General features: G+C 47.8%; 1 protein-coding gene across 1 annotated transcript in view; it reads right to left on the bottom strand.

Annotated features, from left to right (window-relative positions):
- Positions 1 to 13,607: 13,607 nt before the first annotated feature.
- The window catches only part of psmc6 (proteasome 26S subunit, ATPase 6), a 29,923-nt gene continuing 29,543 nt past the window's right edge, over positions 13,608 to 13,987 (bottom strand). The window contains exon 14 of the mRNA XM_068753463.1: positions 13,608 to 13,951. Within this exon, the coding sequence (XP_068609564.1) occupies positions 13,833 to 13,951 (119 nt within the window). The 3' untranslated portion in view covers positions 13,608 to 13,832. The remainder of the gene's footprint in view (positions 13,952 to 13,987) is intronic.

Here is a 13,987-nt window from a genome sequence, read left to right as displayed (position 1 = left end):
CTTGTTATGCTAATCCTGCCTATTCAGCCCCCCAGGTATGATCCGTTCTACGAATTTCAAACTTTGGCGCCATAGAGAGCTGCTCAGCTGCAGGATTTTGCGCCGCAGAGAGTTGTAGGATCACCAAAAAAGACTTTTTGCAAATCATGCAGTAGTCTGTTGAATCCTGTTAACAACCTCTCCAATGCGCCGCATCAGCTGGAAAGATCCCGCAAAATAACGAAGAACCTGCGACATTCAAGGAAGTGCCGCCAAAAAAACGTCCTCATCTAAGATGCCGTCACTCACCTCTCCGTCCGGCTGCAATCGCCGCCACCATCTGAGTCAGACGATTGCTGAGCTGGAGGGTCGCATTTGCACTCTTTACCACATCCGAGAGAGTGAGTCGTTCTTAGATTCACGAGTGACAGTTGGCGCCGCTGCCGCTGCCGACGCCGACGCCGCGGCCGTCGGGCCAGACCTGGATTCTACCATCCCGGTCGTGTCCCCAGGCGCCGACGATCTCTGGCTCCGACAGGGAGCAAAACCAAGGCGGCCCGTAAAGGCCACATTCACGCCCAACCTATTGATCCATAGCTCCACTGTCAATCACGGGCTCTGGTCCGCTGCGCAGCGGCAGGAAGAAGTCGCCGCCCGCGCCACCCTGCGACCTGGAGCTCTCAATCCGGTTCACCGTCCTGGATGAGGCGGACTTCCCCCCGCTGCCAGCTGCCTCACACCGCAGTTCCCCCTTACACCGGCGGCCCCGGAGGTCTCAGCCGTCCCCCGTCCCTCGGCCAAGCGACATGCCGAGACGCGCCGCCCGCCAGCCGAGACAAGCCGGCAAAAACATCTCAGCTGGCGGACCTGTCTCCTCCGTGACCCCGACGACGTCCCCTCCCCGCAGGTCCTCGGAGCAGCGTCCCACCTCACTGATCGTTGGGGACTCCGTCATCAAGCACATCAGGGCCAAGCACGCCGTGACCCACTCTCTGCCGGGGGCTCACGTCTCTGATGTGGCGCAACACATCCCGCAGATCCTCACGGATCACCCGCACATCAGGAACGTTATCGTCCATGTAGGAAGCAACGACACCAGCAAGCAGCAGTCGGAGGTTTTAAAACAGGATTTTAAGCGTCTTTTTAACGAACTAAAAGACAGCAGAAAGTCTGTTTTTATCTCTGGCCCCATCCCCACGCTGCACCGAGGCATTGGTCGCTTTAGCCGGCTGCTGGCCCTCAACACCTGGCTGCAGTCGGCCTGTCCGGAACACAACCTAGTTTTTATTGACAATTTCAACCTTTTCTGGAATCGAGCTTCCTTCTTCAGCAGAGACGGTCTCCATCCCAGCTTCCAGGGGACACGTGCTCTCTCATTGAACATCTCCCATGCAGTCTCCACAGCTCCCCATCATTGACTGACCGCACCTCCTCACCTCACCACACCACCGACGGCACAGGTCACCACGCCGGCCTCCGATGGCCCCTCTTCCTCCTCAGGGACCTCTCCATCACCGGTCCTCATCGCCAGCTCCCCCTGCTGCCCAAACGCTGTAATAACCACCATTATCTCCAACCACAGAACTTCAGCACGTGCTTCATCTCGCCCCTCTGCTGCCCATCAGGGCAATTTAATCCAAATCCCTCGGATACCTCCTCCATCTTCTGCTCCTCAAGCCACGCCTATAACCTGTGGTCTTTTAAATGAGGCCGTGACAATCAGTTCTATGAATGCCCCTTGTTTTGGGGAGGATGGATCACAACGGACTCTAAGGAGGCGTGACCAGGTAGCTGCTCCTGAACAGAATGTAAACAAGACACGAGTAAACTCAGCAATCACGAAGAACCGTAAGTGGAAAGTCTTTCAGACTGTAAATCATTCAAGAACAGTTTGGGATCCTATAATGAAGCCGAAGGGTCTTTTAGGAGGGCATTTGAATATACGCAGCATTAAATCTAAAAGTGAGCAGGTGCATCATCTTTTGCTGGACTCTAACTTAGACTACCTTTGTTTGTCTGAGACCTGGCTTCAGGAATCTACCCCATCAGCAGCTCTTAATGTACCTAGCTTTAACATTTACAGGAGAGACAGGGTGAGCTCAAAGGGAGGCGGCGTTATGATCTACGTCAAAGATTGCATTCAGTGTCAGGAAATAGAATGGTCAAACGGCAAAGAATTAGAGTGCATTGGCATAAATATAGTTTTGTCACAACAAATGTCATTTGCTCTTATACTGATTTATCGCCCTCCCTCATCAAAGAGTAATTTCTATGAGAAATTTGAGAACTTACTTAGAGAATGTAATTTTAACAAAGAAGTAGTTATTATGGGAGATTTTAACATTAATTGGGAGGACAAAAAATCTCGAAAAAACCTTAAAAAGATTACAGATCAATTTGACCTGGTGCAGCTAGTCAATGGACCTACAAGAATAACCAATTCTTCTAGTACGCAAATCGATTTAGTATTTTGCAATAGACCGGATAGGATTCCTAAATCATTGAACATGTTAACTGGCATGTCTGACCATAACTTCATTATTGTTGTCAGGAAACTAACAAATAAAAGATTTAATCCATTAATAAAAAAACATGAATCATTCGGTATTCCTAAAACTAAAATGGAGACATTAACAAATGCTATTCTACATACTGAATGGGATGACATGTTGCAGGGGATAGACCTGGAAGAAGACAGCAATGCTTCCTCAAAAAGCTTAGAGAACACTATTATAAACCATACTTGTAAATTGAGGCATAGAAATAGGAAAAATAACGTCCCTTGGATAAATGCTGATATCTTAAAAATTATGAAAGAAAGGGACAGGGCCTTAAAAAAGTCAATCAGAACTAAACTTAGCCATGACAGACATCTTTTTGTAATGATGAGGAACAAAGTGATCAATAAAATTAGACAAGCAAAGGCAGATTATTTCATAACTATAATCGAAAAAGCAAGAGGTAATAGTAAAATTGTCTGGAAACATTTGAAATATTTAACAGGAAATCACAATAAAGTAAAGGAATTGGTTGAACTTGAAATAAATGGAAAAATCATAAATAGTCCGTCTGAAATTACAGAGGTTCTCAACCATTACTTTGTTGACTCTGTGTCCACGATTGCTCAATGTTTTCCTGATGGCAAAACAAATATCAGAACACTAAGCACAAATGAACCAGCATTCAGTATAAGAAATGTTAGTGAAATGGAGGTTAGGAGAATTATTCAATCGCTAAATACGTCAAGAGCAAAAGATGTCTTTGGTTTGGACACAGTCATGCTCAAAGAGCTCAGTTCATCAATACTTTATCCATTAACCAAAATTATTAACCTTTCAATCTCCCAGGGAAAATTTCCAAGTGTTTGGAAAAAGGCAGTTGTGACTCCTATATTTAAAGGTGGAAATCCTCTGCTGCCTAGCAACTATAGGCCTATTAGCATAATCCTGACACTGTCAAAGGTGGTAGAGAAATTGGTAGCAGAACAAATAACTTGCTATCTGAATACTGGCCCGTTTTCTCTGCATCCAATGCAATTTGGCTTTAGGGCCAAACACTCGACTGAAACGGCAAACTGTTGTTTCATTGAAAGGGTCAAATCTTTAATGGATAAAAGTGGTGTTGTCGGAGCAATATTTCTTGACCTGAAAAAGGCGTTTGATACTGTCAATCACAGAATCCTCCTGTCCAAACTGTCTACCTTTAATTTTTCACTGCGCACACTTGGATGGTTAGAATCATATCTATTACACCGTTCTCAGTGTGTTCAACTACAAAACCATCAATTAGCTGTTCTAGGTCAGTCTACAGGTGTTCCTCAAGGTTATGTCCTGGGACCATTGCTGTTCTCTTTATATGTTAATGATTTACCTTCTGTTTGTCCTGACATCGACTTACAAATGTATGCTGACGATACGGTTATCTATGTTTTTGGTAGCAGTACTACACAAGTTGCTGAAGAACTCACAGACATCATGGTTCATGTAACAACTTGGCTGAAGCAGTGCTGTTTGCAATTAAATCTATCAAAAACGGTCTGCATGTTTTTCTCAAAGACAAAGTGCTCTGGTGCTGACCCAGATGTCTTTGTTTTGGGGGAAAGGCTGCAGATTGTTTCCGAATGTCAGATTGTTTCCGAATGTCACCTTGGAGTCCTTATAGATTCACAACTTAATTTCAAAAAACAGGTTAAAAAGGTCTGTAATAGAGTTAAATTCAGTCTCTCAAACTTTAGATTCACTCGGGATTACATGTCGACAGGGGCGTCGTTGATGTATATGCATTCTATGATTCTTTCGCATATCACTTACTGCTTAACAACCTGGTCGCAGGCCAGTATCACTACTCTAATACCTCTGCAATCTCTGTACAAACAAACGCTTAAAATACTGGACAAAAAACCAGCATATTTTCATCACTGCCCAATATTAAATAAATACAAATTGTTAAACTGGGAAAATTTGATTAAATATATAAATTCATGTCTGATGTACAAAATTATTAATGGTTTAACATCTCCTCCGCTCGGACAGTTTGTGGATGTAAGAACTGCCACACATCGAGTTTCTAGAGGTGCTGCAAGAGGGGACTGCGTTATCCCACTCAGGAAAAGCAAATTTGGTCAATCTGCCTTTTCCTTTAAAGCTGCACATGAGTGGAATCCTATCCCAGTTATCGTCAGAAATCTTGAGAGCTGTAATGTGTTTAAATTTCACCTTAAGGAATGGCTCATTAGCACACAGTTGTGTCGTCACTGAGAGAAACTGCTGTTTAATTTGTTGTTTTATAATGTCACCTGTTTTTATGATTTTAGTTGCTTTATAAAATTTTAGTTAATAGACATTAAGTTTTACTGTTACTTGAAATTGTTTTAGTTGATATAGTTTTTAATTATGTGGTTATTGTATATCTGTATTTTTATTAATTTTATTTCATATGTATTTATATTTTGGGGCCATGGAATTTCTGTCCAGGGACAACAGATGAAAAATAGCCTTTTGGCTAATTCTGGCACATTGACAGAAATGTTTATTAATGTGCGCTGTCCCTGTTAAATAAACGAATCATTCATTCATTCATCTTTATGCTATTGTGTAGCTGAATTAATGTTAATGTGTTTTGTACACTATACCTATCCAGCTTGAGTAAGCTAAGCGCGTGTGTGTCTGCTACACATAGCTGAATACCGGTAACTGTTAGATTAAGATACATTTTTATTGTCATTGTAATGTTACACACATGCATATACTGTGTATGCATAGGGGCCCCAGAGAATACAGAGAGGGCATATGGTGAAGGTTGCTTGCCCTTGCTCAAGGGCACCACGGCAGTGCTCTGAGGGTAAAACTGGCCACCAGCACACATTCCTCATTCCATCTGGGCTGGGACTTGAACCGGTGGACTCTCGGCTTCCCAATCCAAGGTCCAATTGAGCCACAGCCTTCTCTTGAATGTGTCTGAATCCATCCATCCATCCATCCATCCATCCATCTTCATCCGCTTATCCGGGGGGGTTGCGGGGGCAGCAGCCTAAGCAGGGAAGTCCAGACTTCCCTCTTCCCGGCCACTTCTAGTTCTTCCGGGGGGATCCCGAGGCGTTCCCAGGCCAGCAGAGAGACATAGTCTCTCCAGCGTGTCCTGGGTCTTCCCCGTGGTCTCCTCCCGGTGGGACGTGCCCTGAACACCTCACCAGGGAGGCGTTCAGGAGGCATCCTGAATAGATGCTCCTCATCTGGCTCCTCTCAACGCGGAGGAGCAGCGGCTCTACTCCGAGCTCCTCCCGGATGACTGAGCTTCTCACCCTATCTCTAAGGGAGAGCCCCGCCCCCCTACGGAGGAAGCTCATTTCAGCCGCTTGTACCCGGGATCTCGTTCTTTCGGTCACTCCCCAAAGCTCGTGACCATAGGTGAGGGTAGGAACGGAGATCGACCTGCAGGTGAGGGTAGGAACGGAGATCGACCGGTAAATCGAGAGCTTCGCCTTTGGGCTCAGCTCTCTCTTCAGCATGACGGATCTGTGCAGAGTCCGCATCACTGCAGACGCTGCACCGATCCGTCTGTCGATCTCTCGCTCCATCCTTCCTTCTCTCGTGAACAAGACCCCGAGGTACTTGAACTCCTCCACTTGGGGCAGGATCTCCTCCCCGACCTGGAGGGTGCACTCCACCCTTTTCCGGCTGAGAACCATGGCCTCGGATTTGGAGGTGCTGATTCTCATCCCGGCCTCTTCACATGCGGCTGGAACCGATCCAGTGAGAGCTGGAGGGCGTGGCCTGATGAAGCCAACAGGATCACGTCGTTTGCAAAAAGCAGTGACCCAATCCTGAGGTCACCAAACCGAACCCCCTCAACGCCCTGGCTGCACCTAGAAATTCTGTCCATAAAAGTTACGAACAGAATCGGTGACAAAGGGCAGCCCTGGCGGAGTCCAACCCACACTGGAAATAGGTCCGACTTATTGACGGACCAAGCTCTGGCATATAGGGAGCACCCCCCACACGACTCCCCGACTGCCTTCTTCAAATCCACAAAACACATGTGGACTGGTTGTGCAAACTCCCATGCACCCTCAAGGACCCTGCCGAGGGTGTAGAGCTGGTCCACAGTTCCACGGGCAGGACGAAAACCACATTGCTCCTCCTGAATCCGAGGTTGGACTATCCGGCGGACCCTCCTCTCCAGTACCCCTGAATAGACCTTACCAGGGAGGCTGAGGAGTGTGATCCCTCTGTAGTTGGAACACACCCTCCGGTCCCCCTTCTTATAAAGAGGGACCACCACCCCGGTCTGCCAATCCAAAGGCACTGCCCCCGATGTCCATGCGATGTTGCAGTCGTGTCAACCATGACAGCCCTACAACATCCAGAGCCTTAAGGAACTCTGGGCGACACTCATCCACCCCTTATAATGAAAGAAACACTGGTATCAAAGGTCAGGAAGACAACCACAGCAATTAACTGGTACACAGGCAGCACCACGATCAGCAGAAACTGCAACTAAGATTCAAGATTCCTTTGTTGTCCATCCATCTTCCACTGCTGATCCGGGGCCGGGTTTCAACAAGCTCCATTTTCCCAAGAGCCAGTCTGTGTGTGGTTGTTGAGCCCACTGCCTTCAACTGCCACCCAATCCACATTGCACCCATTCTCTATGGTTCCCTCAGCAAGTCGTGACTAGTGGCAGGCGTGGAAAAACTACGGCCTGTGGGCCATATGTGGTCCGTTGGGATTTGTCCAAATTATATTATTAAATTAAATTATATTAACCTCATTCATTTTACCTGCAATGCTACCTGTCAAAGGCCGAACCCTTTCATGTAATGTCTTTTACATGTAATTTATATTAGTTTACCCAAACACTCAATCCATCTGTTCCTGGCCGGGGCCCTCTGACAAACCTTATAATCCATTGTGGCCCGCAAGTCAAACAGTTTGCCCCCCCCTCGACAAGTGAGTCCACTGGAGGTCGGGCCCACGTCATCCTTTCGGGCTGAGCCCCGTGGGGAGAGAACCTGGCCACCAGGCGCTCGCATACGAGCACCGACCCCGGGCCTGGCTCCAGGGTGGGGCCAAAGTGGCGGCATACTGAGTGAAGTCACGGTCCTTGTTCTCAGTTTAGGGCAGGGGTGGACAACCTTTTTCCATGAGTCGTGCCACTTTACAATATACTCAAGCACAGAGTGCCACCACTTACTTATTTAATAAAATGATACCGGTCCGCACAAAAAGAATAATTATTTATATAATTTCCGTTGTGTCAATTACAGTCTAGTAGACTAAAAGGTGTTTTATTTTGAGAATACCTTTTAGTCTCCAATTTAACGTTTGCCTGTGAATTTTATTGGTCATGTAACCCTTAACGTAGCGAAAATTACAAAAAAACAAAAAAAACAAGCGTCTTTTAGAGCTTCAAAGGGGAAAAGGCTAACTGAGTAGGAAGAAGAGGAGCTGACGACCTCCAAGAAAAAGAAAGCGTCTTTTAACAGACAAACCAGGAGTCAGACTTAAAACACGGTTTATCTACAGCTGACTCTGCACCAAGTCCGCTCTGCTTAAAGAGGCAACGAAGCCTTCAGAACTGCTTCGGCACATAGAGACCAAGAACCCTGGACTAAAAGACAAGAACTTGGAATTTATGGAAGAAAAATAAACGTGACCATGAAGGACAGAAGCATTATTGAGACCAGAGTAGATATTGGTGTAATACTTGTTTAATAATAATTGCAAGTGCATAATCTAAAGTTTATTGGCAAGATTATATTCCCTTTTTTAAATTTAATTCCTCCCCTGTCCGAAAAAAATTGCCCGGCATGAAACCGGTCCGTGGCAGGAAAAAGGGGGCTGCGGGCTTAGTTGATTCAAGATTCAAGACTCAAGATACTTTATTGTCATTATGCGAGCATAATAAAATCGTGAGAAGGCCCACGGCTTAAGGCACACATCATAACATAAACTAAATTCTCTCTCTTAAGAAACAATATATATACACAGAGAGAATATATATACACAGAGAGAGTGAGAATCACAGGCAGTAGTGCAAAATAGCAGCAGCAGCAACAGGACCGGCATAAAGCGTCCCAGATCACTACAAGGGAACGACTGCTTTCACAGCTCGGGGGAAGAAGCTGTTCCTGAGCCTCGCTGTGCTGCTTCTTATTGTCCTGAACCGCCTCCCTGATGGGGGCGGGACAAACAGTCTGTGGCCCGGGTGGGTGGGGTCTGTGGGCGGGACAAACAGTCTGTGGCCCGGGTGGGTGGGGTCTGTGGGCGGGACAAACAGTCTGTGGCCCGGGTGGGTGGGGTCTGGGGGCGGGACAAACAGTCTGTGGCCCAGGTGGGTGGGGTCTGTGGCGATGCGTCTGGCCCTCCTCTGGACTCTGGAGGTGTAAACAGAGTCCAGGTCAGGCAGACGGTGACCCACAATCCCCTGAGCTGTCCTCACCACCCGGGATAGGTCCTTCCTGTCCTGCGCCGTGCAGCTGCCGTCCCACACGGTCGCACTGAGACACAGGATGCTCTCTATCGTGGCCCGGTAAAAGTCTTCAAGCAGCACAGAGGAGAGTCCAGCCCGCTTCAGCTTCCTGAGGAAGAAGAGCCGTTGCTGGGCCTTCTTCACCAGGTGTCTGGTGTTGAGTGTCCAGGAGAGGTCAGAGGAGATGTGGATGCCCAGGAATTTAATGTTCTCCACACGCTCCACTGCTTCCCCTCGTATGCACAGGGCGGCGTGTTCTGTCTTCCTGGACCTCCTGTAGTCCACTATGACCTCCTTGGTCTTGCTGGTGTTCAGAACAAGGCTGTTGCTCGAGCACCACAGCATCAGGTTCTGGACCTCCTCTCTGTAGTGGGTCTCATCGTTGTTGGAGATGTGACCCACCACGGTGGTGTCGTCAGCAAACTTCACAACCGGGTTTGTGGAGTGGATGCAGAGCAGGGCTGAGAACGCAACCCTGGGGGGTCCCAGGGTTCAGGATCAGAGGGGAGGATGTGGTGTCTCCTATCCTCACCACCTGGGGCCGGTTGCTGAGGAAGTCCCTGACCCAGGAGCAGAGCGGTGGAGACAGTCCCAGGCTGTGGAGCTTCAGAGCCAGCATGTCCGGTGGGACGGTGTTAAAAGCTGAACTGAAGTCCACAAACAGCATCCTGACGTAGGTGTTAGGCTGCTCCAGGTGAGTCAGGGCCGAGTGAAGTGTCAGCGAGACGGCGTCCTCCGTGGAGCGGTTCCCCCTGTAGGTGAACTGCAGGCTGTCCAAACCAGCAGGGACGGCGTCCTTGATGTGTTTAAGGAGGATCCTCTCGAAGCACTTCATCACGACGGGAGTCAGAGCAACAGGGCGGTAGTCGTTGAGGCAGGAGATGGATGATTTCTTGGGTACCGGCACAATGATGGAGGACTTAAGGCAGGCAGGGACGGTGGACAGCTGCAGGGACAGGTTGAAGATGTCCAGGAAAACCCCGGCCAGTTGGTCAGCACACGTCTTCAGTGTCCGGCCTGACACGCCATCTGGTCCCGCAGCCTTGTTGGTGTTGATCCTCCTCAGGGCTGAGGAGACCTGGTGCAGCTGCAGGACGAGCGGCTGATGCTGCACCTCAGGCTGGGGCAGATCCACAGACCTTCTGCTGCTCGGAGAGTCGAAGCGTGAGAAGAATCTGTTCAGGGTGTCAGGCAGGGTGGAGTCGTGGCTGGCGTGCTGCTCCCTGCGTTTGTAGTCCGTCACAGCCCTGATGCCTTTCCACATGTCACGTGGGTTCTTGTTCTCAAAGTGCTCCTCAATGCGCTGCTTGTATCTGTGCTTTGCCTGCTTGATGCCTCTTTTTAGCTCACTTCGTGCCCTGCTATAGGCCAGCCGGTCTCCTGCTCTGTAGGCTGCATCCCGGGCTCTGAGCAGAAGCCGCACCGTGCTGTCCACCCACGGTTTCTGGTTAGGAAAAACCGTGATCGTCTTTGTGGGAAGGACAGCATCAGTGCAGAAGTGAACATAGGAAAGCACAGATGACGTGTACTCCTCAAAATCTGCATCCTCTTTGAATACCTCCCAGTCCGTGTGCTCAAAACAGTCCTGCAGGGCTGAGGAAGCCTCCTCAGTCCAGACCTGCACGGTCCTGGTGGTGGGTTTAGTCCTGCAGATCAGCGGTTTATAAGCAGGGATCAGGTTCACTGAGATGTGGTCAGACATACCCAGGTGGGGGGCTGCTACAGCCTTGTAGGCCCCCGGGATGTTGCAGTAGACCTGATCCAGAATGTTGTGTTCTCTGGTGGGGAAGGTGATGAATTTGTGGAATTTGGGGAGCACAGCTTTCAGTTCCACGTGGTTAAAGTCTCCAGCTACAATCACAGCGGCCTCTGGATTAGCGTCCATCTGGCTGCTAACCAGGCAGTACAGCTCCTCCAGCGCTAGCTTAGCATTAGCACGCGGTGGTATGTAGGCCGCTACGATCACAGCGGAGCTGAGTTCTCTAGCCGGTTTAAACGGTCTGCATTTCACTGCATATTCCAGGTCGGGGGAGCAGAATGTTATATAATAGTGAATAATCTATGAATCCCTTGCGTTCTTGTTTCTGTTGAAAGTCCTTCGTACAAAAATCATCGACAATACCAATAAAATATAAATTACTCCATTGATGCAAAATAACAATAAATTAAAAAGACACATAATATGTACAACGTAGGTGGATTGATCCGGAGAGAGTCGTGATGACTATCTCCGTTTCTGTTCCCCTAAAAGGTGTATTTTTAGGGCCGTTTTGAAGGAGGCCAAAGAGGTGCATGTTTTGAGGGCAGGAGTCAAACAGTTCCACCCTTAGGGGGCAGTATTGTAGAAAGATGATTTACCCATGTTAGTCTTATAGGAGGGGGTAATCAGGTTGTTGTTTGAGCTCCCTCTAGTGTTGTGGCTGTGGGTGTCACTAAATCTGTGGAGGTGTTTATTACCCTCGCCGAAGAGGAGTATTGCAATTGGGTGCGTTTGTCTGTTTGTTTGTCTGTCCGAGCGCATAACTCAAAAACTAGTAACCCAATCGACTTGAAATTTTTACACAAGCAAGGTTCTGTCCGTGGCTCGGTCCTCCCCGAGAATAACGTTGATCCGGATCTGGATCCAGATTCTAGAATTATTTTTACATCCAGTTCCACCCTTGGGGGGCAGTATTATAAAAAGATGATTTACCCATGTTGGTCCTATAGGAGGGGGTAATCAGGTTGTTGTTTGAGCTCCCTCTAGTGTTGTGGCTGTGGGTGTCACTAAATCTGTGGAGGTGTTCCGTCAGGTATGCAGGGATTGAGGGGACTGAGGGCAGAGCTGCATTGACTATTTTAAATGCCAATCCCATTTTGAGTTGTTTAACCCTGTCTTCTACCCTGAGACATTTTAGGCTAGCAAAATGTCCAGGAAGAAGGTGGGTCATGGGCCCCAGATTGAGGAGTAGCCCAATCAGTTTGTTTTGGGAAGTTTGGAGCCTGGTTTTCAGGGACATTTTGACGTTGGAACTTGGAATACCAGGAGGTGCTAGCATAGTCAAAGAGGGGCTGAACGAGGGCTCCAGAAAGAGCACTTTTGTTGAAAAAAGCAGACATTCTGCCCAAAAATCTTGTTCTCTGATTGACTTTTTTGATCACCTTAGTTGCCATACTATCGCCAGACAGGTATTTGTCAAGAACACAGCCCAAATAGGTAATCTCTTCTTTGCTGGAGATTACTGTATTATCAACTGTGACCTTGAAATCATCAACATTTATCTCACTTAGAGTGTTTAGACCCAAAAAGAATCGATTCTGTTTTACCAAGATGTAGTGACAGTTTGTTATCAGTAAGCCAAGTACGGATTTTGGTGAGCTCAGAGCTGAGAGCCTCCTCAACCTGCACTTTGTCCTCTCCCGAAATCAGGAGTGCTGAGTCATCAGCAAACAGGAACAATTTGCAGTTACAGGCAGCACTCATGTCGTTAATGTATAGGAGGAACAGTAACGGTCCTAGAATGCTGCCTTGAGGAACCCCGCAGCTTACCTGGAGGGACGAGGACAAGGTTCCGTTTATGTCCACCATTTGTTCTCGTCCCTCAAGGTACGATTTCATCCAGTTTACTGATGTGCTATCAGAACCAATCGCCCCTAGTTTATTCAATAGGATTGAAGGGTTAACGGGGTCAAAGGCCTTCTGGAGGTCCAGCATAACCATGCCGCAGTACTTGCCCGAGTCTACTTCACGCTTGACGTAGTCGGTCAGATATATGAGGCATGTGTCAGTGGAGTGGGATGTTCTGAAGCCCGATTGGAATTCAAAGAGCAGGCTATGCTCGGCGAGGTAGCGGTTGATTTGCTCCTGGATTATTCTCTCCATAACCTTTGAGATGGAACAAAGGATGGAAACAGGGCGGTAGTTGCCAGGTTCTAATTTGTTTCCTTTTTTATACAGAGGGATAACCCGCGCCGTCTTGAATTCCTGTGGGACGTGGCACTGATTGATGGATACATTTATCAGATGGGTTACCACAGGGGCAATAGAGACAGCTGCGTCTCTGAGGAACCGGGTGGGTATGTGGTCGAGGGCTGTGGCCTTGTTAGGTTGAAGGGCAATTTGTTGTTTTAGCACATCAACGGTATTTACAGGTGTGAAAGAGAAAGTGTCCTTTTTAGCACCTAGCTCAGGGGTGGGCAAACTTTTTGACTTGCGGGCCACAATGGGTTCTAAAATTAGCCAGAGGGGCCGGGCCAGGAACAGATGGATGGAGTATTTGTGTAAGCTAATATAAAAGACATTACATTTGGCCTTTTACAGGTAGCATTACAGGGAAAAGGTCAAATATTGGGGTTTAATTATAATAAAACTTAATTTAATGATATAATTTGGACAAGTTCGGCGGGCCGGATTAAATAGCCCAACGGGCCGCATATGGCCCGTTAGTTTGCCCATGCCTGACCTAGTTTCTCATAGTGAGTCTGGATGTGGTCAGAACCGTACAGACCTGAATGCGGGGGGAGTTTGCTGACCAACAGGGGGCAATAGTGGTGAAAAAGCTGTTAAAACAATTAGCTAGCACCAACCTGTCGGTCTGGAGCGAACCACTTGAGTTAATGCAGATATTTCTGGTTTTTGTTTGGAGTCTGTTGCTGCAATGAAAAGAATCTGGACTCGATAGCATCAGCCTGCTTATTATTTATTCTGACCATTGATAGTAAACAACGAGACAAATGAATAGTTATAAACTGGTTTACTGGTATATTTTACTAGCAGGTAAAACATCCCGAGGTGTTCAAAAGTGGGTAAGAATAACAGCTGCAAAGAACACTGTGTTCTCAGTATAAAACAACCATGGCACCGAGACACAATTCTTTTTAGGGGAGGGAGGGGGGCACACAATTTATACTGGCTTATAGTCAAGCTTGGACTCCAGCTTCTTGGAATCGGCCACTTTGCGCACAGCTTTCATGAAGTCTTCCTGGGTGACATACTCTCGATCGGCGCGGATGGCAAACAAACCTGCAAGCAAACACATTGTAAGAATTGGGCGCTTCA

The sequence above is a fragment of the Brachionichthys hirsutus genome, chromosome 20 (assembly GCF_040956055.1).
Source record: "Brachionichthys hirsutus isolate HB-005 chromosome 20, CSIRO-AGI_Bhir_v1, whole genome shotgun sequence".
Lineage (NCBI taxonomy): Eukaryota > Metazoa > Chordata > Actinopteri > Lophiiformes > Brachionichthyidae > Brachionichthys > Brachionichthys hirsutus.
This window is presented reverse-complemented; position numbering and strand designations above follow the sequence as displayed.